The sequence below is a fragment of the Triticum aestivum genome, chromosome 1A (assembly GCF_018294505.1).
Source record: "Triticum aestivum cultivar Chinese Spring chromosome 1A, IWGSC CS RefSeq v2.1, whole genome shotgun sequence".
Taxonomy (NCBI): Eukaryota; Viridiplantae; Streptophyta; class Magnoliopsida; order Poales; family Poaceae; genus Triticum; species Triticum aestivum.
In genome coordinates this window covers 99,402,037-99,416,938 of record NC_057794.1, presented here as the reverse complement: position 1 = coordinate 99,416,938, position 14,902 = coordinate 99,402,037, and the positions used below count along the sequence as shown (strand labels likewise).

At 44.3% G+C, this 14,902-nt stretch overlaps 2 protein-coding genes across 2 annotated transcripts; both read right to left on the bottom strand.

Moving 5' to 3' along the window:
• Nucleotides 1-303: 303 nt before the first annotated feature.
• Nucleotides 304-1,317, bottom strand: LOC123038363 (uncharacterized). Its single transcript, XM_044462186.1, has 2 exons — nucleotides 717-1,317; nucleotides 304-516 (listed from the first exon to the last, which is right to left on the bottom strand). Exons 1-2 carry the CDS (start codon nucleotides 1,309-1,311, stop codon nucleotides 458-460), a joined length of 654 nt encoding a protein of 217 aa, XP_044318121.1. The 5' UTR covers nucleotides 1,312-1,317; the 3' UTR covers nucleotides 304-457.
• Nucleotides 1,318-1,679: 362 nt separating this feature from the next.
• LOC123038348 (uncharacterized) lies at nucleotides 1,680-4,016 on the bottom strand. The gene is made up of 2 exons (XM_044462185.1): nucleotides 2,457-4,016; nucleotides 1,680-2,139 (listed from the first exon to the last, which is right to left on the bottom strand). The coding sequence occupies exons 1-2, from the start codon at nucleotides 3,649-3,651 to the stop codon at nucleotides 2,096-2,098; spliced, it is 1,239 nt and encodes a 412-aa protein (XP_044318120.1). The 5' UTR covers nucleotides 3,652-4,016; the 3' UTR covers nucleotides 1,680-2,095.
• Nucleotides 4,017-14,902: the final 10,886 nt, after the last annotated feature.

The following is a 14,902-nucleotide window of genomic DNA, read 5'->3' as shown; positions in this document are numbered from 1 at the left end:
ATGATCTTCATTGCTTTGCCGATAACCCATGGAACAGATTTCCTTTCGAAACCTTCCGAACCATGCCCTAGGAGACTGTTTTAGTCCATACAGAGACTTTGTTAACCGACACACTTTACCCTCTGTTTCCCGGCTTCTAAACCCAGGAGGAATTTCCATATAAACCTCCTCTTGCAGATCTCCATGGAGAAAAGCATTTTTAACATCCATCTGGAACAATTTCCATTTCTGATTTGCAGCTATCGAGATTAAAGTCCTGACAGTACTCAATTTCGCCACTGGAGCAAACGTTTCATCATAATCCACTCCGTAAGTTTGACTATACCCTTTTGCAACTAGCCTAGCCTTATATCTTTCCACCTTACCATCTGGAGTTTGTTTAACTGTAAATACCCATTTACAACCCACAACTTTCTTATCTACAGGGAGAGAAGTAAGTACCCATGTTTGGTTCTTATCAAGTGCTGCCATTTCCTCTAACATTGCCGCCCTCCATTCTGGGTATTGCTTCGCTTCCTGCCAGTCACGTGGTATAGGTAAAGTTGAATGCAAGGAAGCTATAAATGACTTATACAAAGGCCCAATAGAACTGTATGTAACATAATTAGAGACATCATATGGGGCTAATTTAGAGGGCAATTTTCCAGCAATAGTGCGAGGCTGCTTTCTAAGGGCAATGGGAACATTTAAGTCATCATAAGCAAGAGGAGGTATACCATCGCTTGTGGAGACCGGTAGTGGAGTATGAGATGAAGCTGATGGTTGTGAACTGGAATCATGCCCGTCGGATTGAACTTGAGCTTCTAAATCATCCTCCGCTGGACTAATTTCCTCCCCCTGCACATGTTCTTCCTCAGTTTGATGTCTCCGCGTATACACCCGCAGATTTTGTTCTTCATTCGGTCTTGCCCACCGCATAACTTCAGTTGATGTATTTTGTCTCTCCCCTTGCATAGTTCGCCCTGGTTCTCCTTCTATAAGATCCACATCTATATTATCATTTCTGTCTTCCAATGGTATTACTCCAACCACCATTTCTCTTGATGGTGTAGAATTGCTCTCTTCTCCTTCTTTTTCTCCCCCTGTCCCGTTGTCCAGATCTGAAACATCACTAGAAAACAGATCAGGAAAGACATCGGTTAAATCATCAGGTTCCCCATAAAATGGTACTTGTTCCCTGAAGATTACATCCATGCTCACAAACATTCGTTTTTCTGATGGACACCAACACTTATAGCCTTTCTGCTTCCCAGAATACCCCACAAACACACACTTCACAGCCCTTGGATCTAACTTTCCAACAGATGGCATGTAATCTTTCACAAAACACACACACACGAACACCTTTGGTGGAACCACATATTTAGTCCTACATGTGAGACACTCTATTGGAGTTTTGTAACCAAGAACTCTAGATGGCATTCTCTTCATCAAGTATGCAGCAGTCATTACTGCCTCACTCCACAGAAATTTTGGAACATTCATGGCCATCATGATACACCGTGTAATCTCTAAGAGATGCCTATTTTTTCTCTTAGCCAAGCCATTCTGTTCAGAGGTACCAGGACAAGTAGTTTGATGAATAATTCCAAAGCTTGATAAATATTCGTCAAACTCCTTATTCACATATTCCGTGCCATTATCAGTACGGAGTACTTTCACGCATGCATTATATTGGGTCATGATTAAATTATGAAAATCCCTAAAACATTCAAATACATCACTCTTGTTTTTCAACACATAGACCCAAGTAGTCCTAGTGCAGCAGTCAATGAATGTGACAAAAGAGCGATATCCATTAAGAGATAATACTCCGCTAGGACCCCATACATCCGAGTGGATGGTCTGAAGCGGTACAGTACTCCTATTATCAGAAGATACATAAGTACTCCTAGTTTGTTTCCCATAGTGGCACGCATCACATACTGGATTCTCTTTGCTAATTTTATTATACAGGTTTGGATAAAGCTGACCCAAAATGACAAAAGACATATGTCCTAGCCTGCGATGATGAAGAAGAAATTCCTCCAGTGGAGAGTGAGACAACACAGCAGCAACAGTAGGTGACATGTTATCATCTAAGTAGTACATGCCATCACGCATGCTCCCTGTCCCAAGCCTTCTTCCAGTCCCAAGTTCCTGAAATAAGCACCATGATGGGAAGAAGATAGCAACACAATTAAGCTCGTTTGTAATGCAACTAATGGATAGCAGATTAATTGGGAACGAGGAAACATGCAGAACAGATGAAAGATGCATATTAGATCCACACTTGACTGTTCCTGACCCCAGAACAGTTTGAGAGGAGCCATCAGCCAATTTGACACTTTGCCTTTTTAAATCAGGAGCATAGTCAATAAAATTTCTATAAGAACCAGCCATATGTCTAGAAGCCCCAGAGTCAATTAACCATGGTATATAAGCAACTTCATAATTCATAGTGCAAGAATTTTTACCACCAAAGTTGGCAGATGCAGCAGAAGTGGATGCAGTAGAAGCCTCGATAGATTGCTTATCCTCCAAACACATTCCCTTAAATTTGCTCCACCTCTCCCAGTCATCGACTGACATCTCTACTTTCATAGTTTGTGGGGCTTCTTCAATAACTGATGAGATATTTGCCCTGCCTGTAGGTCGCACACCACGCCCCCGGTTACCTCCACGTCCAACAAATACACGTCCACGACCCCTGCCACGCCATTCTTGTCCTCTACCCCGGCCTGCTCCAACTAATTCAGGACAAGAGACTCGCAAGTGTCCTGGCTGGCCACATTCAAAACATTTCTTCTCATATATACTTGCTCCTGATCTTTGAAAATTTGCCCCTTCTGTAGCAAGGAAGGCTGAGCGCCTCTGTGCGACGCCTTGTGTAGACGATCCTGTAGCCTCCAGCTTCAACCGAGTTTCCTCACTAATAATTGCAGATATTGCTTGCTCCAGGTTAGGTAGTTTCCCACTACCATACAATGCAGCCCTTCTGTTTTCAAACTTAGAATTAAGTCCATTTAGAAAATCCCTAACACGCCTCCTCTCGGTCCATTTATTGTATTTTTCAATGCACTTGCCACACTCCATCTCAATTGGATCATAATAATCCAAATCGCTCCAAAGTCGTTTCAGCTCAGAAACATAGTCAACCACTGTCTTCTCGCCTTGACTCAGGTCCTGCAACTCCTTCTGAATCTTGCAAGCAAGCATTTCATTTCCTACTCCTGAGAATGTCCCTTTCAATAATCTCCAGATTTCAGAAGCTTCTTTAATCCTTTCAATTTGCTTAGCGATCTGAGGTGATACTGAGCTCAATAACCAGGCCCTCACAAGTGCATTTGTCGCCTTCCACTTCTGGCCTTCTTTGGAACTCTCATCTGCAGGCTTCTCCACCATGCCTAAAATATAACCTTCAAGCTTCCTAGAGACCAAAATGGTCTCTGTATGCTCTGCCCAACTCACATAACTCCCAGGCCCTTCTAATTTTACATGGGGCATTTGCAAAGGATGCACCTCTTCTTTTATCTCCACTTCTGATCTTGAGTTCCCTGCTTGCTTGTTAATTGCATCAAACAACACCCGATACTTCTCATCCATCGCCTGCAAAACAGCAGCAAGCTCCCCCGCTGTGACTCCTGCTGGGGCATTTTCATTGCCTGCCATACCTTCAGTTCCTCCACACCCAGCACACACACCTCAGACTGAGTACCCAAATGCCTGACCTGTTCAGCTCCAGCAACGAAGGGAATGCTCAAATCGAGTCACCGCAGCGGCTGAACCTCGTTGCCTGTTGACATCCGACGCGCCCTTGCTGACCAACGCTGCGCCTCAACTGCCGCCAGTCACACTCCTCCACCACAGCCGACCAACCCAGCCCCGATTCAGCTCTCCACCACCGCAAATTAGGCCCCCAAGCCACCCTGCTCTGATGCCATGTTGTGGAACACACACCTAATCAGAGAGGAGTCGAAGGTGAGAGAAGGGGAAGACACTGGAATTTCTGGTCGGGGCAACCTCATCCATTCATCCTCAGTACAGATATTTACAGAGCTTCACTTTTACACATAAGACCTCTAGCTTTCCTATTATACAACAAGAGTACCGACAGGGTCTGCTTATGAATTTTACTCGCGCGAATACAATACTAAATGGATAGCATTTCTGCGCACAGTACAACCAAACAACACGGCCTAGAACAACAGTGCATTTTTGGCTCATGTCCAAGTGGTGAATCGGAAAAAATAAATCTGAATCAGCCTAGAACAACAAGGAACCACGCCTGCAAAATCGAATTGTATGCAGAGACAAGAACCCTAGAACTTGACATGGCTAGAATATGATAGTAGATTGTGTGATCAGCAAAGACAAACTACAGTCGGCTTGTATCATGCATTATGATTTAACAGAGGCAGTCAACAGAGCCAAACTAATGGAGATAATTCATCTAGGTAGCTATAGGATGCATTATGATTTAATTCTCTCCCAAATATGCTTCCTATTAACTCCAAAATCTGATATTGAAATGACACAGTATTTGTCCTATCAGAATTTTTTTAGACAGAGGACCATCACATTTTGAAACTTTATACTCATGCTCAACTTTTTCCAGCACAAAGACTAAGTTGTATGTGTTGAAAAGTATCAATAGGATAAAAAAGCATGTACCTGTACTAACCTTGACAACATCAATGGCCTTGTCATTCCTTCAGAACCACCATAATGAAACTATTCTTGTCTTCTCTTTCAAATTGAAAGAGATAATATACATGAACAAAGCTTATTTCTGAAGATACATTGTTGCTAACACCCAGGGAGGTTATGGTCCAGATTGAATCGAGCTGCACTGGGTCGGTGGCTGGACAATGGTGGAGTTTCGGTTGCAGTAATGTGGCCATCGTGGTAGAGGCGAACTTCTGTGCTAAAATGCATTATAATGTTAGGTTAGAATCGAGGATTATAGCAGATAAAGAAGGGATGGAGAGGGAGAGAGATGTCAGGTCGCTACCTTCTAGGTACTGATGGATGGAGCTGACCGTTCCGAGGAGATAGGGTGGAGGAGGGTGGAGCTGGCAGCAAGGAGCACACGTGTGGCCTCGTTCGCCGGCTCTACACAGGAATGGTTACTTAGCAAGGTTCACAAAGAAAGAATATAGAGAAAGAACAAAATATGTTACTTACACAATGTAACACGAATCCTCTTTCATATGGTATATATAGTAGCGACCTGCCACATGTTAATATTTTGACAGAGGCTCCAACTTTGTCAGTGGTATTCTCCTCGAAAATAACCTGCAAGTCAAAAAACTGTTTATGCAAGTAGCATATACTCCCTATGTCTCATAATATAAGAGCGCTTTTAACACTACATTAGTGTCAAAACGCTCTTATATTATGGGACAGAGGGAGTAGTTCCCTTCTTTCCAGAAGCTGGAATCACAATGTGTGTCAGTTGGTACAATTCTCAATGATTACCTTAACAGTGTTCATAAATGTCTGTATTGATGTTTCCATGACCGTTAGATATAAGTTAATTCAGATAAGCAATACCACCAACCTTTACCAAAATTCAGAGAAGCATGTACTGAATATTCATAGAATCATTTGTATAGTTGACTCATTGTATCTTTTCTCTCGGGTATAACATCTTCCATGACCAAGCTTTAGCAATGCAAATAACAGAGCAATGCCACCATGCAAGAGAGAGACACCTGAATGTTCAAATAAAATGAGGATTGCTCCTGTTGATGCATGATCATAATTACATTTGCATTGACACTAAAGTTGAGGAACAAATGCTCTATCATTGATCCAAGAGATGCTAGCTACAAGTAAATATTTCGCAGTATTACACCTAAAGTTTAACGTGCAGATGCAAGAATCTCTATCTAATATTACCCTCCCCACATTAATGTGACACGATTGCCTTTTCCCATCTCTGTATATTTTTTTTTTCATACAATCTAGCTTGCAAAACAGGTGCAAGGAACAGACTGTTTCCATGCAATAATATTAGAAAACCTTAACCATGGCGGACATATATAAATATGTGATGAGCATTAAAATGGGAAGACAAAGAAAAGGTAGTAAATTTCATGGACAAAGCTTTCTTCCAGTCAGTGTTGAGACATGGTCCGGTTTTGCAAATTCTCCCAATAGAAAGTGAAAGTGAAGCAGACTACAATATATAGGGTCCACAGATCATGGCTTCTACTCTGATTGAAATATTAATTCAATTTTCCTTCATGTACATATATTACGCCGCATATATCAATGCCCAAAGGAACCACTTCACCTGAGTGAAGCTTCAATTCTGAAAAGTGAAGTTCTCGATGTCCTACAAAAATAAATCTTATCAAACAAATCAAACAAGCTCAATGGGCTAAGAACAGAAGTCCTACAAATCAAAGAGGCCAACCCTTAAAAACTCAAGTGTACCAAACATCCGAAGAATTTGCTAGCTTAGCAGTCAAGACCAAGCTATCAACATTTAACTGTAGTTGGCAAACAATATAGACTATCTATCTAGTTCACTAAAATGACCATGCATCCAGCGTTGTCAGTTATGATTAATGACCATTTACATCAAAATTTCATAATTCTCTGCCACGCATATACGCAATTAGAAGGATGAAAAAACTCAAAACAGATTATGAAGCATCTCTTGCATCAAATTGCAAGTAATTAAGCACTCTGGACGGACCCGGACGGCGGTGAGATCATTGCTCTGTCCATCTCAGGTTTCCTCTGTCCATCTATGAACCAGACCTACATACCTCAAGGGTCTCTCTTACTCTGTCCATCTCAGAGCGGCTTTAGGCGGGCACTAACATTGATTATGTAATTTCCTCAAGATAAAAGAACATTATTCTGGAATTTAATATGTCATCACTTTTTTTGAGCTGTTAGAGCACCCGTGAGGAAAAGCTTTCAAAATGGTGGGCATTCAGTTGTAGTTCTTTTTCATGCAGATAGGCCTTCCAACTTTCCAAGAATCTTACTCTGGATTAATTACATAACATATAGAAGTAGAGTCATGTTGCTGGTCTATTGAGCATAAAATTAAACTTTGTATAAAAGCAGGGCTGTTAAGCCTATTATTCTCTACAAGATTACCTTCGCAGAACTATTACACAATATCGAATTTTACGCAGTACAACAGTGTCTACTTTCAAGCATATTGAAGTACAGTTATAGGTTTTCTTTTAGTGAATATAGTGACACCGTTGTTTGGTTTCAAGCTTGGGAGTTATAGTGCATATAATCTCTCACCCGAGAAGCCATCACCAAGAGGCCTACCCATTCACATATCAAATTTTGACAGATTCATGAATTGCTTAAATTTGTCAAATTTCCCAGTTAGGTCACCTGGGAGGCTGGGAATCCTGAAGGTTAAAGATTATTGAACCATCACAAGTCAAATAGCAGATAAATGGGAAATAAGAAAATATAGAAGTACATCAGCAGTGATTGCAGCTTCTAGTATATCAAGAAAAATACGACAATCATCAGGTCACAATACATCTAAGGTCATACAGTTTGAAGAATCTAACTGGAACTTGGAAGAATTCAACAAACTATTATTATGAGCCAACAATTCCGTTTCAAAACATAATTGTTGAGATATATGATACTGAAAATTCCTTTCTTCAAATATCTTTCATATTTAAATTCGAAATATCTAGAAAATGAGAGCTTTGGCCTTCTTGTGATAACATGAAAGTAGCAGCTAGCAGCCATACTGCAACTCCATACTTTAGACTCTTTCAATGAATTCATAAGACATGCAAGGACCGCTCACAGTTTCGGCGGCAATGTGAGCAAAGCAAGTCAGCAAGCATATAATGATTTCCAGGCTGAGAAGAGTGTAGATAGACCTGCAATATTCTTATATACAACCCTGACCACTTATCCGCTTCTCAAACAAACCATATACTAAAAGCTGGAATATAGATCACGAAAATGTTGCGATAATTCTGAATTTTGCAGTTCACAGAACACTATTAGTAGAAAGTAAGTAGTATTGTTCTGTGAGTTTAGTGAAACGGAAGCATGATTAGCATATCAAAATACCATATTAGCCGACCATTGTATCTGGGAGAAGGATGGCGACGATGTCTCACGTGGTCATCCATGATCGCAGTGGATGTAAATCGCGTGGTGGTCGGTAATGAACTGGGGCGATATGGATGCACCCGATGGACATTTTGAGCACAATACTTGATACAATAGCCTTGATCTTTGTGACCCCTCTCCAAAGCTGCCTTTCTATCCTGAAATCTCCAGAAAAAATCAAAATCAAAATCCGAGACAGATGGTAGCCGGTGAGGGAAACTGACCACGTGCTACTGAAGTAACCCTCTGCTTTTCATGTTCCGAGAGGTCAAATTTCACGCTGGTTCTAGTTATACTTGCCAGCCTAAAACTATTTGGTCACATATGGACATGAAGTCAAACTGATTGTCCGGGAGCTAAGTAGTTCAACACTTTTTCACTGCTAAATAATTGAATAGCTAAGGGATATGTATATCTTATACTGTTGTAAAAGTAGTTCAGTGATGGCCTTGTGTTCCTGTTTCTTTCTGAAATATCTGTGCATGGCCAAAGTCGCCAGAGCCAAAGGGAAAAATGAAAAGGAATCAAAACGCAGTCAGTTTGAGTGGTACCGACAATAATCTGGCACATCAAATTCACTACTTTTTTGGCAAACTGATTCACTACATTGATATATCCACAAAGTACAGAATTTGCAAATACAGATATACTACTAACTTCTACAATTCCGTCACAACAAACTGTTGAACCAATATGTATACAACGTTCCTCATACCATGGAGGGGAGCACGCCTGGTCGCGGGCATCGTCAGACTTGAAGTCATAGGAGAGGAGGTCGGAGCAGCGCTCCCTGCCATGGTTGTCGTGGTCGTGGAGAAACGGCTTGTGACGCCCCCGATTTAATCGTACACTAATCATGCATGCAAATGTGTACGATCAAGATCAGGGACTCACGGGAGGATATCACAACACAACTCTAAAACATAAATAAGTCATACAAGCATCATAATACAAGCCAGGGGCCTCGAGGGCTCGAATACAAGTGCTCGATCATAGACGAGTCAGGGAAGCAACAATATCTGAGCACAGACATAAGTTAAACAAGTTTGCCTTAAGAAGGCTAGCACAAACTGGGATACAGATCGAAAGAGGCGCATGCCTCCTGCCTGGGATCCTCCTAAGCTACTCCTGGTTGTCGTCAGCGGGCTGCACGTAGTAGTAGGCACCTCCGGGGTAGTAGTCGTCATCGACGGTGGCGTCTGGCTCCTGGGCTCCATCGTCTGGTCGCAGCAGCCAAGTAGAGATAGGGGGAAAAGGGGGAACAAGGCAACCGTGAGTACTCATCCAAAGTACTCACAAGCAAGGATCTATACTACATATGCATGGATATATGTGTAAAGGGCCATATCAGTGGACTGAACTGCAGAATGCCAGAATAAGAGGGGGATAACTAGTCTTATCGAAGACTACGCTTCTGGTCACCTTCGTCTTGCAACAGGTAGAAGAGGGCAGTCTGAAGTCCTCCAAGTAACATCACATAGCAATAATCCTACCCGGCGATCCCCTCCTCGTATCCCTGAGAGAGAGCGACCACCGGTTGTATCTGGCACTTGGAAGGGTGTGTTTTATTAAGTATCCGGTTCTAGTTGTCATAAGGTCAAGGTACAACTCCAAGTCGTCCTGTTACCGAAGATCACGGCTATTCGAATAGATTAACTTCCCTGCAGGGGTGCACCAACTTACCCAACACGCTTGATCCCATTTGGCCGGACACACTTTCCTGGGTCATGCCCGGCCGCGGAAGATCAACACGTCGCAGCCCCACCTAGGCTCAACAGAGAGGCCAGCACGCCGGTCTAAACCTAAGCGCACAGGGGTCTGGGCCCATCGCCCATAGCACACCTGCACGTTGCGTACGCGGCCGAAAGCAGAACTAGCCCCCTTAATACAAGAGCAGGCTTACGTTCCAATCCGGCGCGCGCCACTCAGTCGCTGGCGTCACGAAGTGCTTCGGCTGATACCACGACGTCGGGATACCCATAACTACTCCCACGTAGATGGTTAGTGCGTATAGGCTCGTAGCCAACTCAGATCATATACCAAGATCTCGTTAAGCGTGTTAAATATCCGCGAACGCCGAACAGGGCCAGGCCCACCTCTCTCCTAGGCGGTCTCAACCTGCCCTGTCGCTCCGCCACAAAGTAACAGTTGGGGGCCGTCGGGAACCCAGGCCCACCTCTACCGGGATGAAGCCACCTGTCCTTTCAGCCCCCATCTCCGAACAGTATCACAGGTAATGTAATAGTGTAAAGTATATAGTATATGCCCGTGATCACCTCCCGAAGTGATCACAGCCCAGTAGTATAGCATGGCAGACGGACAAGAGTGTAGGGCCACTGATGGAACACTAGCATCCTATACTAAGCAGTAGGATAGCAGGTAAAGGTAACAACAGTAGTAGCAAGGACAGGCTATGCAGCAGTATAGGATTAACTGAAAGCAGTAACATGCTACACTACTCTAATGCAAGCAGTATAGAGAAGAGTAGGCGATATCTGGTGATCAAAGGGGGGGGCTTGCCTGGTTGCTCCGGCAAGAGAGAGGGGTCGTCAACTCCGTAGTCGAACTGGGCAGCAGCAGCGTCGGTCTCGTAGTCTACCGGAGATAAGAGGGGGAAGAAACAATGAATACAATGCAAACATAAACACAACGATGCGTGACGTGACAATGAGCGGTGCTAGGTGTGCCCTAACGTGGTATGAGGTGGTACCGGTTAAGGGGGGAAACATCCGGGAAGTATTCCCGGTGTTTCGCGTTTTCGGGCAGAGGAGCCGGAGGGGGAAAGTTGCGAGTTCGATAGGTTAGGGGTGTGTGGCGGACGAACGGACTGCGTATCCGGAATCGTCTTGTCGTTCTGAGCAACTTTCATGTTGAAAATATTTTAATCCGAGTTACGGATTAAAAGATATGATTTTCTAAAGATTTTATTAATTTCTGGAATTTAATTAATTATTTAATTTAATCCGAAAATGGAATTATGACATCAGCATGATGTCATGTTGACATCAGCAGCCAACATGGATTGACTAAGTCAAACTTACACGTGGGTCCCATTTGTCATACTCTGTTAGCTAATTAACAGTAGTTAATTAGGTAAATTAGTCATTAGGTTAATTAACCTTATTTAGTTAATTTAATCAGAATTAATTAAGTTAATTATTTAGTTAATTAATTTTATTAGTAATTAATTATTTATTATATTTTTATATATATTTATTTTTTAATTCTTTTTTATAAACGTTCTGGGGCTGGGGCCGTTCGGTCAGTGGCCTAAGGCCTTATCGGGCACAGGGGGAGCGGGCGCTGGGTGCTACGGTTACGGGCGCCGGGGCGTGATGGCGCCCGAGCGGAGGCCGAGCACGGGCGGCGGCCAGCGAGGGGCCGCGGCGGAGGCCGGCGCAGGGCGCGCGGAGGGTCGCCGCAGAGGTGCGGCCGGTCGAGGGCGACAACGGCGAGCGAGAGGCGCCGGTGCACAGGGGGGGGCTGCGAGCACACGGGGAAGCCGGAGACGACGCCGCGGCGGCAGTTGGCCGGAGCAAGAGGCGGGCGAGCGCGAGGCGCGTGGGTCGGCGAGGCCAGAGCAGCGCCGGTGAGGCGGGACCTCGCACGCGGGAGAGTGACGAGCGGGAACTGGAGCGGACGCGGTCAGGGTCAGGCGCGGTCGAGGCGAGGACGGCCAGTGAGCCACGGTGGTGCGGCCCGGGACAGAGGGGAAAGGAGGGGGGGTCCTCATAGCGGTGTGTAGGGCAATGCCAGCGGTTGCCGAGGAGGAGGACGGGGACGCGTGCGTTGCCGGAGATGAGAAGGCGGTCCGGCGAGGTGGCATTCCGACGAGGGAGGCTTCGGGCGGCGGCGGGCGTCGGGGTCGGGGACGAGGCAGTCCGGCGACGGCGCGGCCGCGGAGGAGGCGGCGACGACCGAGCGGCGCCGTTGCGGTGGCGCCAGCGGTGGGGCGACAGCAAGTGGGGACGGGGCGCGGTTGACCGCGATCGAGCGGGGGAAGGAGATGGGGATCGAGCAGAGGAGTGGGGGGGGGATCGTGCCGATCCACCGATCCAGATTGGATCGAGAGGGGGAGGAGGAGTGGCGACGTGGGGGAAGTGGGGTGCCGGTGGTTTAGGGTTTCGGGTAGTGGGGGTGGATAAGGGAGCGGTGGTGGGCTGGCCGGTTGGCCCTTGCCAGGTTCGGCCGGCCTGGTGGGGTGGCCGACTGGGCCGGCTGGGTCGAGGCCCAGTGGGGGAAGCGGGGGTTCTTTCCCTCTTCTTATTTTTATTTGCTATTTTTGCTTTCTTTCAGTTTCCTTTTATTTTAGCTTTAGTAAATTACCAAAGTGGCACCTAAATAGATTTAACAAATTTATGCCACTGCCACAATAGTTTAATACTTATGACAATTTAGTTTTGAAAATGTTTATTATTTTTAAAGCATTTAAATAATTGTATTTGCTACTGTTATATTCATTTTAGAGTATTTAAACATTTTATAAAAGTGTGGTTTCTCCACCATAATTACCTATGCATTATTTGGCTCACTCCGAACATTTTAGTTTTAATACTTGAAAACTTTTATTGTTTACTTGATTTTGAATTTGAATTTGAATCGGTTTTTGAACTAACGAGAGATTATCAACAGTAACCGAGGTGACGTGGCATCCTTAGTAGAGGGTTACTGTAGTTTAATTACCCGGGCGTCACAAATCTCCTCCACTACAAGAAATCTCGTCCCGAGATTTAAGAGGTAGTGAAAGGGGGGAAGGTTCGGTTACGAATCTAGCGGGTCTTCTCATTCTGGCTTGCTCTTCTCGAAGAGAACCGGTCCAATACATTGATGTCTTCATTTCTCTGCTTCAGGTCCTTATGATGAAGTCGGCATCTTTTCTTCGGGATCTTCATCGTATTTACGAATAGGTAACGGGGTAGATCGAAAACGACAGAATGCTATAAGGGTAATAACCTGGGATTAACCCATGAATGAGCATATGAGTACCTCTCGAGTTGAACAAATAGAACACATCGAGAGTAAAGTTGGAAGGTCCAACAAGAAGTTTCAGGCAGCCAGGCAATCGTTCAATGCCTAGTCAGAAGGTGAAAGGGGTTTCAAGCAACGGAATAATTATTGTTTTCATTGCCAGAATTGATGATCTCATCGGAAGGTGGCTCATGAATTATGTACGAGTCCACGCAGGAGGAATAACTTTGGGAACAGGGGGTGTACAGGAGAGTCAGGTTTCGATCCTGGTGGAACTGTGGGTTATGGGCCCACCATGTGGGTTAAAAGTAGGAAGGGCGGTAATGTCTCGCACGATCATGTAAGCAAGACATGTCAGAGGATAGCCTGTCAGTTATGTCGACAACAACATCGATACCAAGGGCGAGGGACGAAGAGAACCATTTTCCTGCTCGTTGAACGAGGCGGACCAATAGGCAAAGTTCCCGTCCGTCGGTGGCTACCGAAATGTCGTCAACACTAGAAACAGGGTCTTACTGACAAAGTTGTACATCGAGGTGTTTGCACAAGCAGTGGATTATTACTGCTTATATCATATAGATCATAGAAAAGGTTTAAACAAACCAATGGAAGGAAAATATGATCATCAGATTAAACAGAACAATGGAAAGGAAAATATGTTTAAACACATATTTCAAGGGTATATCCTTCCCAAGGACAAGCAGAGCAAGATATCCATGACAGGATATAAAGTAGAAAACCATTTAGGTAAGGGGGGGGGAAGAATCTCATGATATTACCCATACAACGGTGTTAGGATAAATGATAAATAAAATCTAGCATCGTGCTTCAAATGTTCCTGTTGCAAATCGGAGTACCATTGACATGCTTCGAGATAGCATTGACATGGTCTTCAGGTGAAGATCAGACTTTGGAAACACGAAGGATCCATCAGGAATAACTTGTAGAATAAGTCTTACAATTTCCTCATGGATGAATGGATAACCTTGCTGAAAAGGAATCTATAATGATAGGTCCTCCAGCCGGGGGGGGGGGGTGCTAGGCATGACATCATGTTACCGGGTCATCAAAGGATCAACATCATAACTCTTGGAAAGTTGTCCCAACCATCATATCTGACCGAGATTCAGATCCGATTGGTGTCAGGATACCTGAGACTCAGGATGCCTGAGAGGAAAAGGTGTAATACAATTGACAAGAAGACATTGTAAAATTCTCGAGAAATGAACTATGGGAGCAAGTTCCGAAACAAGAGCTCATCATTAAATCAACGAGAGGATGAGAAGGTGGCTGATGGGCTCAGCGACAATTCATCGAGAATTCCAACGGATGGATTTCCACGATAATGTGAACAAGAAGATGACACTTATCAATTCAAATGATATAAGGTTGTATGCTCGAGGAAAACATACACCATCAATCACTAGTTGAAAGGTGTGCCCGAAATATGACCTTAGGCAGCAAGATCAATGTTAGAGTGACGATTCAATAACCAACAGTCTAAGAACGAACTGTCGATCGTTAACTTCAAAGCAATAGGGTTGCTAGAAGTCCAGAACTCAAACAACACCGTTCACTTGTTGGTACCCCGGTTGGAATCAACACGAGGACCAAGAAAGAATGGTGATGGTGAGAAGTTTCACCATACCAAGAATTCTTAAGAGGTGGTGAAATTCTCACGACATTCTTGACATAAAAGATGGTAATACTCCAAGGTAAAGACGAACAAATGCTGGATAGCAAGCATCTTAAGGTATAACACAAAACACGAACAAGTTTGTGTTGAACGGAAGGCAATAAAGTGGTCGATGACAACACAAATCATCGAGGGCAA

Coding starts and splice junctions, on each gene's coding strand:
- LOC123038363 (XM_044462186.1), bottom strand. CDS start 1,311: ATGCCATCTGTTGGAAAGTTAGATCCAAGGGCTGTGAAGTGTGTGTTT. Junction 517..716: donor ACCGGTCTCCACAAGCGATG/GTATACCTCCTC, acceptor CGTGACTGGCAG/GAAGCGAAGCAATACCCAGA.
- LOC123038348 (XM_044462185.1), bottom strand. CDS start 3,651: ATGGCAGGCAATGAAAATGCCCCAGCAGGAGTCACAGCGGGGGAGCTT. Junction 2,140..2,456: donor TGCATCTGCCAACTTTGGTG/GTAAAAATTCTT, acceptor TGCTTATTTCAG/GAACTTGGGACTGGAAGAAG.